Raw genomic sequence first — 14,706 nt, forward strand, 5'->3', positions numbered from 1 at the left:
AGCCAAGACACTGCAGCTGGAGTGCTTACAGGGACAAAGAAAACTGAATTACACCTGTACTGAAAAATCTTCATTGGCTTCCGGTTAAGTAATCTAATTAAAAAAATTACCCCTTTTCTATAAAGCTCTGGATGGTGTGGCACACCAATATCTTTCTCACTTACTTAAAACACTGCTTTCCTCTCAAGTCTTTGTCTGCTGATTCATCTTTGTGTAGAATTAGTGACGCATCAATACATCAGTTTAACATCCACATCAGCCAATATCAGCCCTTTTGATAGATACATCAGCCATTGGTAAATAATGTGAGCATGAACTGATGTCACTAACAGATGTTCATCTGTTGCTTCATATCAATTTTATACTGGCATTTAGCACATCTAACAAGGAGGCTCTGGCTGCAGATTTCAGCTCTTATAGACCACTGCTGTGAGACATGGCCTCTGTCAGAACAGAAAGTGATGTAAGAGAATTTTCTTTCTTTGAATTCAGCTTTGTTCATAAACAGTCTGGCAGTTACATTAAAAAAAATAACCACATGTCAAATGAAATCTAATCTGGGATTAAATTATGTATTAGACCTGTTTTAGAAAAGTCATGTGACTAGTTCATCACTGTAGCTATGTTGGGTTTAGTTAAACCTAACATAGCTACACAGCAACGTAGTTATCGTTTCTACATACACCAATGTAGCTAAATTAGCTTTAGCAACTTGGGCTTTAGCAAATGTAATTAAACTACTATTATCTATGCAGGTCACGAAGCTAATGTAGCTATGTTAGCTTTGGCAAACATAGCATAAGTTAACATAGCTAATGTAGTCATTTTATGTTTAGCTACATTAGCAACAAAGCTTCATCTACATAACTTACATAGCTAACGTAGCTTCTTTAGCTTTAGCTACATTAGCTGTGTAAGAATGTCTTCACTAAGGTTATGTTTGTTTTTCCTGTAAGATGTTTACTCTGCTTTATTAAAGATTTTGGCAGTCCAGTTTTTTTTACTTTGTACTTTTGATATTCTAACACTTACCCTAACCAGAAGTTTAATCTGATTTTATTTTGAAATTTGTAGTATGCATTTCCATCCTGACAGAGGTGGCATCTCACAGTAGTGGTCTACAGCCAGATTGTCTTGGCATCTAACAGCTGATTCATTGATTCATAATTGGACAGAAGATTTTACACGCTGGTCAAACCCTGATCTTTTTTCATAGTCAAACATGAGAGAAATGTTGCTGTTGTGGAAGTCTTATACTAAAAGGTTTAATGAAAAAACATGGGCTTATTTTAAACTGCAGGATCTGATAGGTCCTGATTTCTACAATCGGTGCATCTGTAATGTTTGTATTTGCCATATTATCTTATGTTGGGCAGCAGTAAATCGGTCTGTGAGGACTTGTTTCAGAAATTGGAGGGCCACTGGTTCAAGTCCTGGTCAGACCAAGTCTGGAAAGTGGTCTGGTAGTTTGGAGAGGTGCCAGTTCACTTCCTGGGTACTGACAAGGTGCCCTCAACTAAAGCACTGAACCCCAAACTGGCCAGGCGGTGTTCCTTCATGGACAGCAGCGCCTCACTCTGACACCTGCATAAGCTCATCTCAACAGGATACTCTTTGTGCATGTTTGTCTGAGTCTTTATGTGTGAGTCATGTTCAACAACAGACAGAAAAATGTGTGAATAAAAGTTAAAGTAAGAGTTAAATATCATGACTGACTGGAGAGTAATTACATTATTTTGTAAAACATATCAATGAATGGTCACATAGTATCAGTGATGCTGATAGGCATAAACTTAACAGGCTGTTTTAACTCCATTGTAAGGTTCTCAGTTCCAGACTGATTATTTGAAAGGGGGTATAGGCAACAGAAAAGGTTCCTGACCCTGGTCTAAATAATGAAACCTTTAGTATTGTGTATCATTTGAATTAAAAGTGTAAATAATGGAGGTTGATCAGCAGGCTCAAACATCTCTGTGGGTTTTCTGGGTGCAGCGCTGCGTAACAAAAACTATTTATTGATCAGCCTTTTCCAATAAACATTGTCCTTTAGTGACATTTCCTCGATAGATGGTCAATGCATCATGAGCATTATTACCCGGCCCGCTGCGTGTCCTTTTGACCCTTCAGACTGCTCTGACCATCACATGAACCCTCCATGAACCTTGCACGCACGGCCATGACCGGGTCGCTCAGCGGTCAATGATCACACGAACACACAGCAGAGTCAACAGTACTTAATGACTTTATTAATAATATGATTTCAAAATAAAAAATAACATTAAAATAACATGTTTTGTCCTTGTTAACAACTTGCATCATATGGCCACATGGTGGCATTTTAATGCCAAGTTTTTCATTCTCAAAAATACCAAATTGTTCTGCCATCCAGTTCGTTTGTTCTTCTTGTTTGGACCACAAATATTGAACCCGACCCTCCCCCCCTTTTTACCATCAGTTAAAAAAATCAAACCTTTATAAATACAGGCAACCCTGTCCCCCCGTCACAGACACATTATGACGACCACTGACACAGGAAACATCCCGTCTGCACATGCCCCCGCCCACCCCCCTTCACTTTATTCTCAAGGAACCAAATGCTCTATGTTCGCCTTTTCTCCATCCTCTAAAGATCCACACAGTAGATATTCTACCTTTGCTGTATTATACACATATTATATATAATAGTCTCAGCTGAAATGCTTCACTTCCACAGAACCTCCTCAGAGCTTCACAGTCGGAGCATAACTGGTACCAGAAGTGTTTTTCTCAATTTTGTAGATCCAATTAAACATTTGTTCTTAATCAGAATTCAAAATGTTGTTTTTTATATTAAAATTTAACTTCCACAGTGATTAACTGCTCACATGGCGCTCCAATTTTCTTATTTTGACTTGCTCTTATTATGGAAGCAATAACAGCTTTCAATACTCAAATACAAATGAGCTTTAGCTGATAATGAAAGGAAAAAGTAGTAAAAAGGGGATTAAAATGGCTACATGCTCACTGGAGCTGTTAAAAAAGATTGAGTCATAAAGGCGGTAAACTATCCAGAAAATGACTAAATTAATTTGTTAATTGTTGAATGCTAAAGTGAATTTTAGGCTGTTTTGAGTGTTTCAGTTGATCATATTAAATGAGAAGGTTACCATGGCAGCAGTGTGTACAAATTTCATGAAGCATCGTGCAAAAGCAGCGAGAGGCTCTGCCTTCCTTCGCTGTATTTCTTTAACTGAACATTCAGCTTTAATGACCGAGTATCTGAGCCAGCCAAAAACATTTTTTCTTTTGTTAGTAACATTCTCAGAGCTTTTATACCGTAATTCTCTTTTGAAAAAGCCGCTCATTCTTTCAGGCACTTTTGTAGCTTTGCTTCAGAGATGCAGATAACATCACCTACAATGAGCATTTTACATAATCTAAACACAAATTAGGTTAAAAATCCGAGCTTTGACTCATATCAGAAGCAGGGTGAGAAAAAGTAAGGCTGACTTGGTAATAAAACTTTTCGGCTCCAAGTATATCCAAAAGTCTTTGCTGCAGGATTTATAATATTCACCTGGTTTTTAATAGTGTGGACTTCATGTTCCAGTGTTTACTTTTGGTATCACAAACTTTGATCTTACGTCTGTGGAAGTCCTAAGCTGCTATGCATGCATACATTTTTTTAGGAGTTTCTCTGTGATGAAAACTAATTTCTGACTGATTTGTCAAGATCTCAACTTATTCATGTAAACACAGAAACAGGTCTGATTTACCTCATAAGTTTGGACAATGGTAGCATTACATGGCCTGATCTATCACATAGTAGTCACACTACCATGATATAGGTACTTACTGAGGACTCGTGACAGACAGAACTTTTGTCCAATCATCCTTTTTTAACAGGTTCTACCCGTCCAAAACACAATGTATGTAACATTGTCCAGGTGGCCGTGAGACATATCCCATGCAATGGATATGTGAAAAAGTCTATCTGACTTGGTTACAACAATGACTGACATGTTTGGATACATTTTTAACATCTAGTTTAGGTCTGACAAACACAGTAATTTAACTTTTTCTAACTGCATGTAAACATATTGACGGAGGCATGCCCACTGTGTACTTTGTTTTGTATATTGCCATTCAATTATGGGATTATCACCATAAAACAAGCTTTGGTATCTCAAGATGAGATAAATTAATCCATCATAATGGGAAAACCAGCTATGTCATCCGTAGATAAATACAAAAAAATAAGTCTAGCCCACTGTCAAGGGACAACAGAGTAAATAAAATGCAAGGAGAAGTATCTACTTAGTGGTGACAAAGGCCATGTTCACACTGCAGTTTAAAGTGGCCTGAATCAGATGTTTTTTGGTCACATGTGACTCATATCAGATTTTTTTCTGACAGTGTCAAGAGAACAAGTCACACTGAGTATGACCTTTTCCGATCAGATGCAGGCCACTTTCATAGGTGGTTCTAGATCAGATACATATCTGATCTTTTGGAATTCAACCACAGTGTGAACAGGCAAACAAAAAATAAAACCAGTTCTGAAAAATGTTTAGAATACGCATTGTGGCCTACAGTGTGAACATAGCCAAAGTGGCCTGAATCTGATTTGAAAAGGTAAAATAGATAGGTAAAATAGATAGGGATGGAGTTATGTTTATAATGTACTGCCAACAGGAGTGGAAGATGAATGGTATTGTTACTTCTGGTATCAGGTATGACTCCACTTTGTTACTCTTCTGTTTCCTATGATGTGTTTCTTCAGGCTCAAGTTATCATCACACAGTAAAATCAGATGAAGATGACAGTGTTTCTTTGTTTGGGTACAGACATCTATGTATGAGTAGAAAAGAAACCAGACATGACAGAGAAATTCAACAGCTCAGCTCCTTCTGGTCCAATTATTCCTACAGGAAGCAGAGGGTGATATTAAAGTTTAGCTCATCCAGCAGATATTTTCCAACACCTGCTCATGTTCAGGTGTTCAGCTGTCATCAGAATCATGACACACACAAAAATACAGGGAACAAACCCCATAACATTTGAAAAATAGATCCAATGGGGCATGTTTGTGAATAATAGCGACAGATCATGCCGAAATAAAGACAATTAAATAAACAAACAAACAAAAAATGGTTGGCAAAGAAAAACAAATTAATTCATATCGTATTGCATGTAAATATTGTATAAAATCCTTAAAAATACAGTTTAGGTAACTACTTAAGTACTGAAGTCGTCACAGCCAAAAGTGCAGAGGTCCATAAATAAAACTTTGACTGTGGGCAGACCGAGGGGCTTCAAGACGCAGCCTCCCCTCTCTCTCACCACAACAAGGGACTGAATGAGCGCCGGGTCAAACGTTAGAGTTCATGAACTAGGACTTTAAAGTTCCCACATCGATGCACAGAGAAGAGGACAGGAGGGTTGGTTTTTTAAATGTCTCACAAACACACTCGCAGATGCACTAACACGTCACACACGCAGATATGCAAAGTTCATTCTCAGTAATAACAGCCTGAAGTTGTGTCGACAGAGGCACACCTAGAGAGAAAATGAGGGGGGAGAAGTGAGGGTAGGAGGCGGGTAACTGCAGGGCACGTAAGGCGGCAGGGATCCTGGTTTTTCTTCTTTTTTTTTTTAGTTTTTGGAGACGTGTTTTTTGAGCACAGACGGCGTTTACAGTAAGGACAGAGGGAGTGTGTGGAGGCAGGCAACAGAGAGAGAAGAGCGAAATATTAAAGCTATCGGAGCATCAGAATAAAAGCACTGAGAAGGAGAGGGTTGTGAGGGAACCTCCATTGAAGGTTTGTACCACAGTGGGTTAGTGTGTCGGTGTAACTGAGTGTGTGAAGACTGGAGGGGCCACAGGAACTGGCACACCAGGGGTCTGAATCAAGAGGAAAGTTCAGCTTGGTGCGGCTTTCTTTGGAGCTTCTAATAGCACATTTCCACCAAACAGTCTGGTACAGTTTGGTACGGTACATCCTGAACTTGCTTCTGTTTTCAAAGCCAACTGTACCTGTGCTTTGTAGGTGGGCACATCAGCCACCGTTATATCTATCTCAACCCTTAATACCCGAACAGAAGGGTGTTGCAAAGACAGCACAGGACAGGTCAGCTATTTTGGTACCTTTCCCAACAGTGGAAACACAAATGACTGCTTGCTCAACTGAACAAAACTGAACCAGACTGTTTGGTGGAAATGCACCCTAACACTGGCCATCCTAGAAACAAGTCTCACAAAGCTGGATCTTAAATCTGCTAACCAAAAGAGGCAAATGTGCAGCCAATCAGAGAAGCATAATTATTATAAAACTGTTGATCCCTTTAAAATGTTAGTCAGTGCAGCAGCAAATGGTAAATTTCAAATTGTTAAACACGGTACAAGTGGGTAACATACAGTCAATAATATGTCTATTTATTCCAGGCAGTGAAAGAAAGTAAAAGGATACTTCCTAAAAGTGGATATTATTGTAAAGGCTTCCTTAAATCAGCAATTCTTGACTGGTCTAGCCTCAGGACCCCCACCTCCTTAATGAGAAATCCCCACCCATATTTCTGCTAAATTTCAAGCACTTCTATTTTTTAAATCAAAAGAGCTGCAGTTTAGACCTTAGATGGAACAAATTGAACAAAGAGATGGGACAAATCCCACATGTTTGAGAAGCTCATCATTACAGAAGCCCTGGAGGGACATGCATTGCATATAGAGATGCAAAGATACCGGTACCAGTATCAGGTATCAGTGCCAATACCAAGCCTAACTGCTTGTATTCATAAAACACAGCAGAAACAGTAATTAGGATCATTTCAAGGCATGATACTAGCCTCTCATTATGTTGTTATGTAGTCAAAGTTGAAGCCAAGTCTGCAGTTTGGTGATGTTTTCACATAAATGAGGATGAAAAAAGTAGAGGAGACTGAAACCATGCACAAATAAATCATCAAGAGGGACAAGGAAAATCCAGTGAAAACAAAACTTTAAAAATAATTTCAAGAACAGTTATGGCATTATAAGTACTCATGTTTGAAGTCAGTATTGGTGAGTACTGACCCCCAAATAACGTCAGAAACCCAGACACTCACCTTCCCTGGAGGTGGTTAAAGCGTACGATGTTGCACAAAGCATTACGTCAAAATTTACACGTTTATGTGCTCATTAATTTAAGCACAAATCTCACTCAATGGCGATGGTGTTATTTCATTTGAACCCATGTTAGGATATTTTTCACAATAATGGATATAATACACCACTTTGAATTATTCTAGATTTCTCTGATTTTTGGGAAAGCATCCCTTGATCCCCGGTGTCTTTGGACCCCCCACTAGGCCTTACAGCCTCTGTGCACTGCTTTTTCCCCTTATTTATTTAACTTTATATACATTTATCAAATTTTGAACACTGTAATTACATGTTTTTAATACTAAGCAGGCCTAATTTGATCATTAATGCAATAAGCATTGCTTTAGCACTTTAATTTATTTGAGTAGAGTGTTATTCAGCTGAAAATGCAATCTAATTTTTATCATCATGGTGCAACAAGCACTCTTCAAGAGTTAGCAGATGCATCTTGCTTAACCACAATGTTGCACATTAGGGTCAAACAGCGAAGCTCTGCTGCACGTCTCTTTCCTGTCACCTCCTTGCAGTCATCTCTTATGAGGAACGTGAAAAAAGAGCGGGCTACCCGTTTTTAATGTGTGATACAGGAAGTATTGTGTTGTGAAAGCAAGTTTGATCTCATCCCCTAAATGGCAACTTTTCTTTGGCAGGTTATCAATGAAGAAAAGGTTTAATGATGTCTTCCAGCTTTGTGAGATCGCTTTTGGAGACAAAGTTAGCCATCTATCCAAATAATCCTGTTTCATGATGCAGACCCCTGATGAATACATTTAAAATATTCACAAAAAAACATAAGGGTCATATTGTTCAGCTCATTTGTTTACATACCCTTCATTGGTGCTCTCTGAGTGTCTGCTGACTTGGTCTGAAACGCTCCATCATTAGTTAAAATACTTCAAACCATTTGAGAGGGATACCAAGACCCTTTTCATGGACCACAAAGACACACAACACAGCTGAAGCAACTGTTTCTAGAGCTAATTAAAGAGAGAAACTACCACACAGTCACCTGATGCTTCCTCTTTTAAAACACTGAACCTAATCTCAGAAAGCAAGAACAGAAAACACGACCACCACCGTCAAAATCATGGAGTAAATGCCACTTTTAAAATGACAACAGCCTACAAAGACACTGGGAAAGGAGAAGCAGGAATGGAAGCCATTAAGACAATACTGGATATTCAGGCATCCCTATTAACACTTGCTTGGGGGGTTCAATCTGTGTGACCATGGCTAACAGAGCACACCCCCCTCACACTGCAAGTCGCAGAAAAAGGCACTAGAGTGGGGCTGTTGCTAGCCGTAGAAAAGTAAAAGCGATATACATTCATAGCTCACAGGTTTTCAATCTGGGAATAAATACACAAATGCACTTGTAGAAAAATAAAATGTTAAAAAAGCGTGGCCCCTATTTTTTTCTTATTATTTTTGGATTCTGGGAGACAAGTATGGCTACTTTTTCACGGCTTTTTTCTTAACCCCCACCCTTCCCGACCCACTGCTTAGAAGGCAATTCAGGAGTGATCCTCCACTGCTCTGGCTGCGAGCAGTCGAGCCCTTTCATGCACGTCAATATGGGAATAAGAGAGGCGAAGGAGGAGGAGGAGGGATGAAGTGAGAGGGCTTCAATGGGAGAGGGGAAGAGGAGGAGGGGGAGAGGAGGTCAAGGCTCAGCTTTCAGCGCGAGGAAGTCGAGGAGAGACTCAACAGAACATGTGTTTTTAAATGTTCAGACAACAGGGAAACCCCCACAGTCCCTCACATGCACAAACAAACACAAACACACTTCTGAGTGTCTTCATGTACATTGTTGAGTCTAACTTTGGAATCAAACATGCGTGAACCTGGACACGGTTTAACTTGAATCTTTAAACACTATCGACATTTAATTAACAGTTAGGCCTTGTCCTCTAACAGTGTTTTCTGCTCTGGCAGTACTACTTCTTAAGGTTACTGGCTTCCTTTTTGGATAAAGACCTGCTTTTATTTTGAAAGAAAATGAGGAATATCAAGAAGATCAAAGATTATGCCATGTACTTCACTACAGAGAAAGGAACTTGCTACGGATTAAAAAGGAAAAAGTACATTTATAAAGTGAAATATCTGATAACAGCCACATCACTGTGGCTGCAGGGAGACATTGTAGTGGCTAAACCTTAGTATGCGATTAATGCAATAAAAAAAGTTTATGCACTGATTATAGGCCTTAATCGCATCACATTTAATGCTGACAGCCTTAGTTGCTAGGTTACAAAAGATGACTCATAGCATCTCACTCTTCTTGATAGAGATTACTGCTGGGCAATTAATCTAATCTCAATTGCGATGCCAGGCTGTGCAATTACATGATTGCATAAAAGGCTGCAGTTATTTTGGGATTTAACAGTACTTGAAAGATTTACAAAAATGCCTGCAGAAAGGCCTTTAAATTTACAATATTACAACTACTGCACTTTGTACGTGTCCCTTTGTTTTCCAAACAGAGAAAACTTTTTTTTTAATATCAACTTATTTTGACAGCAGTACATTAAACCTCAAGGTTTTGTAGTTTTTTATGCAAGTTAATATTTGTATGTTTTGAATTGGAAAATGTACACTTTAAAACTATCACTATTCTCAGCATTTCCCTTGATAGCCAAGCAAGTAGATTCATGACACTATTTATTTATTATATCCTTATAACAAATTCAGAATCGCAATATTGTCCAGGACAATCACAATTGCATTTTATTCCAAAATCGTGCAGCCCTAATAGTGATCATCAGGTCCCTGTTTCATGGTGCTGAATGCTTAAGAATACAAGAAACAGCAGAAACAGTTTAAATTTTTGCATCTTTTTTAAAAAATTTATTCCTACTCTTAAGATTAAAATGTACTTTATTTTGCCACATTTTAGTCATTTTAACCCATTATAAGTTTTAGTCAAGTTTAAGCTAATGAAAACCAAAGTAACTTTGAATTCCAGAATTCCAATAGAAAGCGCTCACATTTTAATCTTTACTTAAGTCATAATTATTATCTTTGAACTGATTTAATCAGCCACATTGGAAATCACTATGGAGGTAACAACATTGACCTATTAATCATTTAAGTGATTTAAAATACACTGATGAAAATTCTGACGTACCAGTTGAGAAATATCGTGAATTTTGAATGTCCAACAGTCAAGCACTAAGTCAAGTCTTGTTTTAGTTTCCTTGACAAAACTTACTTTTCATCTGAGTTTTTAATCACCAAAGATCCATCCACTTTCAGATAGTCTTAGTCTAGTCTTCCTCATGGAAAAAAGGTAGTTGACCAATATTTTTAGTCATAGTTTATGTTGAGTAAATTAACACTAATTAGACAGGATTGGAGTAATGTCCTTGCATTAGCAGCAGCTTTTAACCTGTGTCTGGACTAAGATTGGTAGTAGGAATAAAAAAATGTTACTTCCCCTATTTTTGTTGAGAAAGCTGATATCAGAAGTCCAGTAGGTCTTGATTCTGATTGGTCAGTGAAGAAGAAGTAACACTGATGAGCATGGTGCTATTCCATATGTTGAACTGTTTCAACTGAGAGTGCAGTGAGTGCAACAACAACAAAAAAAGACTGATGATGCAGACGATTTTGCACCTAGGGCTAAGCATTGAAAATGCTGAAATGCTTGAAATGCCTATGGTGTTGAAAACACTTTGGTAATGTATAGAAGCTGGCCCTCTCAGAACAAAAAAGCCATAAAGGCACAGGTCCTGATGTAGTTGTAAGTATCTCACGTGTTACTTTAGAAAATAACTTGTTTAATATTTTTATACCAGTGTTTCTCACCGCCTTTCATGTCACTTTTTGATGCCCCCCACTTTTTGGCCGGGGGGTAAAAGCTCTTGATATTGATATAATAAAACACTGATATCTGCAGACAACTACATTTTAGCGTGTTGATAAAATCAACCAGTTAATACAAGTTTTATGCAGCTTAAAATGTAAAAATAAAGAGAATTATGGTCAAGTGTCGCCTGAATTATATATGTCTATTTGTATTTGTGTTTGTGTTGTTTGTGCCTGAGCTTCATACCCAAAGAGAAGTCAGTAGAGGCAAAGACATCTCCTCTCAGACCCCAGTAGAGCTAGTTCACAAACACGCACATGCAAAGACAGTCAACTCACGTACACATGACTGTAGAGTATGTTGGGAGAGAAATGAGCTCCAGCTGACAGCAGGGGGAAGGGAACCGGAGTGTTCTGCCGAGTAAGGACTGCGTGTGAAGGGAGGGGGGTATGAAGGGGGGGTGGGGGGTGGGGGGGTGGGGGGTTGGCTTTGCAAAGGCAGGAGCAATAAGAGTGCAGGAGGGTGAAGGAGGGGGTGAGGGGTGCATTCCTCAGACTCAAAAAGGAAAAAAAAGATGTGTAGTGAAAATCCTGACTGCAGACGGAGTTCATCTCCTCCTCCTCCTTTCCTCCCTCAGCCTCACCTGAAGGCGCTGTGTCTTCATGTGTGCTTGTGTTTGTTCGTGTGTTTCTGTTTGTGTGGTACTTGTTCCATGGTTCAGTCAGGCCTGGGAGACAGCTGCGACAGATGTGGCTCTTCGTCCCCTTGTTGAAGGAAAAAAAAAAGGAGACATGGTGGCGAGTCTACCTCCGCCTCTGATGCCGCCATCTGCAAGCCACCTCCCCCATGCCGGGCCCTACTTCCTGTCACGTGGCCGTCGCCTCCAGATAGCTCTGTAGTTTGCGGACTGTGGACTCGTCCAGTGAAAAGAGGTCAAAGTCAAAGGTGGTGTTGGTGACATTGAAGTGGCCCGTCTCTTCGATCAGGTTTACAATCTGAAAGAGTGGAGCAGAGAGGCACCATACATTATTATAATTACATGAAACAACAGGCATGAAAATTAGAATCTTATACTTCCTAACACAATGGTTACCAACCTGGGGTCTGGGACCCTGTAGAGCAGGAGTGTCAAACTCAAGGCATGGGGGCCAAATCCGGCCCGTGGCACAGATACACCCGGCCCACCAGATCATATATTTTTATTATAACTGGCCCACCAGTATGAGGTCTGCAGATTTCCTCCAGTATAACAATAACTTTACCTTGATGATGCAAATATCCTTAAGTCTTAAGAATTAGAAAGAGTAAAGAGTGAAAATAATTTGATAAAAAGTCAGGAATGTGGTAATAGAAATTTGTGTTTTCATTTTGTAATTTCTAATTTGCATCTCACAATAATGATCTAAACTTATTGTTTTTGACTTTTTACATCATATTTTGACTGTTTCAAATCATAATTTTGACTTTTAACTTATATTTTGACCATTAAATTTTAATTTTCAAGTCATATTTTGATGTTTTAAATTCATGAATTTGAATTTAATCTTACCTTTTGACATTTTCAACTCCTAACTTTGAACTTTAATCTCAAATATTAACCTTTTTGATTTAAAATCTTAAATTCTGATCTCATCTTTGGACATTTATAATTAAGTATTTTAAATTTTGTCTCATATTTTGACATTAAAAACTCATGGTTTAGAATTCTATCTTATATTCTGACCTTTAAGACTCTTGATTTTTAACTTTATCTCATATCTTGAACTTTTTAATCTTTTGATTTAGATTTTTTTCTCATATCTTGACATTCTCAACTCTGTGATATAACTTTTAATCCCAAATATTGACCTTTTTGATTCAGAATTTTAACTTTCATTATCTCGTCCTTTATACCTTTTAAACTCAAGGTTTTGAATTTTAAAACTCAAAATGTTGCTTTGTCACCTGTAAAGTTGTCAGAATTTTACTTGTACAGAATAACTGTAAAACCTTTACTTAATACTATACAAAGGTCTGTTTGAAGAAAAACATGTATACACCTACTTTCTTTGACAGCAATTTATCTTTATTTTTTCATGTGGGTCTTAAGGGCTAAGGGCTAAAAGGTTAAGAAACCAGTATGGAAAAGAAAAATCCAGCTGAAGTAGGTCCACTGTTTCTGCTTTAAACCGTAAATATTAGCAGACATGTTCAATCCTGATAAAAATTTTGAGCTATTGTCTGCCCAGATTGATATCATGCCAGTATTATAGTGAACCCCTTGTAAGCACACATCAAAGAGCCATGTCTGAGACTGAAACTTGTGAACAATGCATCGAGGACAACTTCTTTATCTGGGGCACCTACTTTTTCAACCGAGCTAAACCAGCAACTCTGACATCATGTAAATGACAAGAAAATTTCCAGAATTCATTAAGGCGAGGCTCACATGATTGACCAAATAAAATAAAGAACAGAAATATTTATCAATAAAAATATGAGGGGAAAGGAGGCTTTCATTTATTCTAAGTGGACCAAACATGGACTACCATGCACCTTCTAAAAGGCAATTGTGTTTTATTGTGTGGCATTAATAAATTAATCCTTTTTTTAGTTTTTATGTGTGTGAATCAGACTTTCCAGGTGGTTTTATATTCCTATAAAATTGTTCAAACACTGCCTACAGGTTTTGCAGTATAACATTTAGAAGAAAGCCCAAACACACACCTGCTGTAGGACGTTACGCTCCCTTAAAGCCATCAGTCTGCGATGGAGGTCCACCAACTCTTCTGTGTAGGCCTGCAGTGAGGAAACAAACATCAGCTGGTTATTCAAAGACAAAAACAAGCATTTATTTTTCATTTGTTTTTGATTTAGTTGGATATTTTTACAGCAGGTCTGGATCTTTGTGGGACTTTCTGGTTAATAAAAGTAAAATAAAAACAAGTTCCTTCCCGGGGTCTCAACAATGAAACAACAAAGTGAGAGTACGTTTGAACGTGAAGGAAGATATGAGATCAGTTCAGCAGAGTTTTATCACTACATAAATCATCTCACATAAAGGGAAGAACAAATTTTTCTTTAAAAGGTTCATAGGGCAGAGTCTGTCTGCACATCTGGACTCACTGCCCTTTACTCCATCCTGAATTCATTAATGCACTTGTTGAACGATGACAAAAAAATCTTCATGTGTGTGAATATGTATGTGAAAGAGTTGAAACATAAAAAAAGTTTGATTTACCCTTCCTACCTTGTCGTATCCCTTCTTCAACACCTTCTCTGAGCGGAACGAGGAATCAGGACTCTTTCTGCCTGAAACCTGCAGAGAGATCAGAGAGCAAGGGAAAGAAAGCGGAAAAGAGGAGAGAAATCAAACAGAGGGGATAAAGAGAAAAGAGGCAGTGAGAAGAGAAAATAAGACTATCTGGGACGACAGTCAACACTACGGATGTAGGAGAGAAATCAGAGTATGATGATGCAATTTCTGCATAATAATTTAACATCAAAATGCTATTGTTGATACAAAACAACTGCATATCAACAACATCTAATTTTATATAATGGCAGTTTTTGGTTAAAAAAATAATCTTCCTCTCCAACAGAAAGGCCTGTATCTGTAGGATCCTCTAATTATACTGTTAAATCTTTAAAAATACAAATTTGCACCTGCCAGAAAAAAGAAAAGTACTTTAAGTAGACTTACCCTGATTAATTGCATTTGCTTCCAAGGATTGCATTGCAACCATTTCAGCATTTCTTTACTGCTGCAGGCTAAAATAATGAACTTCCGAAAGTCTAA

General features: G+C 38.2%; 1 protein-coding gene across 4 annotated transcripts in view; it reads right to left on the reverse strand.

The window, feature by feature from the left end:
* Positions 1–11,411: 11,411 nt before the first annotated feature.
* Positions 11,412–14,706, reverse strand: part of mllt1a (MLLT1 super elongation complex subunit a) — a 29,853-nt gene continuing 26,558 nt past the window's right edge. For 2 of the 4 annotated variants that reach the window (XM_041791635.1, XM_041791634.1), the window contains exons 10-12: positions 14,158–14,226; positions 13,635–13,706; positions 11,412–11,923 (exon numbers count right to left, since the gene is read on the reverse strand). In XM_041791635.1, the coding sequence (XP_041647569.1) occupies positions 11,795–11,923; positions 13,635–13,706; positions 14,158–14,226 (270 nt within the window). In that variant the 3' untranslated portion in view covers positions 11,412–11,794. Of the gene's footprint in view, positions 11,924–13,634; positions 13,707–14,148; positions 14,227–14,706 lie in introns of all 4 variants that reach the window. The other 2 variants (XM_041791633.1, XM_041791632.1) reach the window with 1 other exon arrangement.

This window comes from Cheilinus undulatus, linkage group 7, assembly GCF_018320785.1.
Source record: "Cheilinus undulatus linkage group 7, ASM1832078v1, whole genome shotgun sequence".
In the NCBI taxonomy this organism is placed as follows: domain Eukaryota; kingdom Metazoa; phylum Chordata; class Actinopteri; order Labriformes; family Labridae; genus Cheilinus; species Cheilinus undulatus.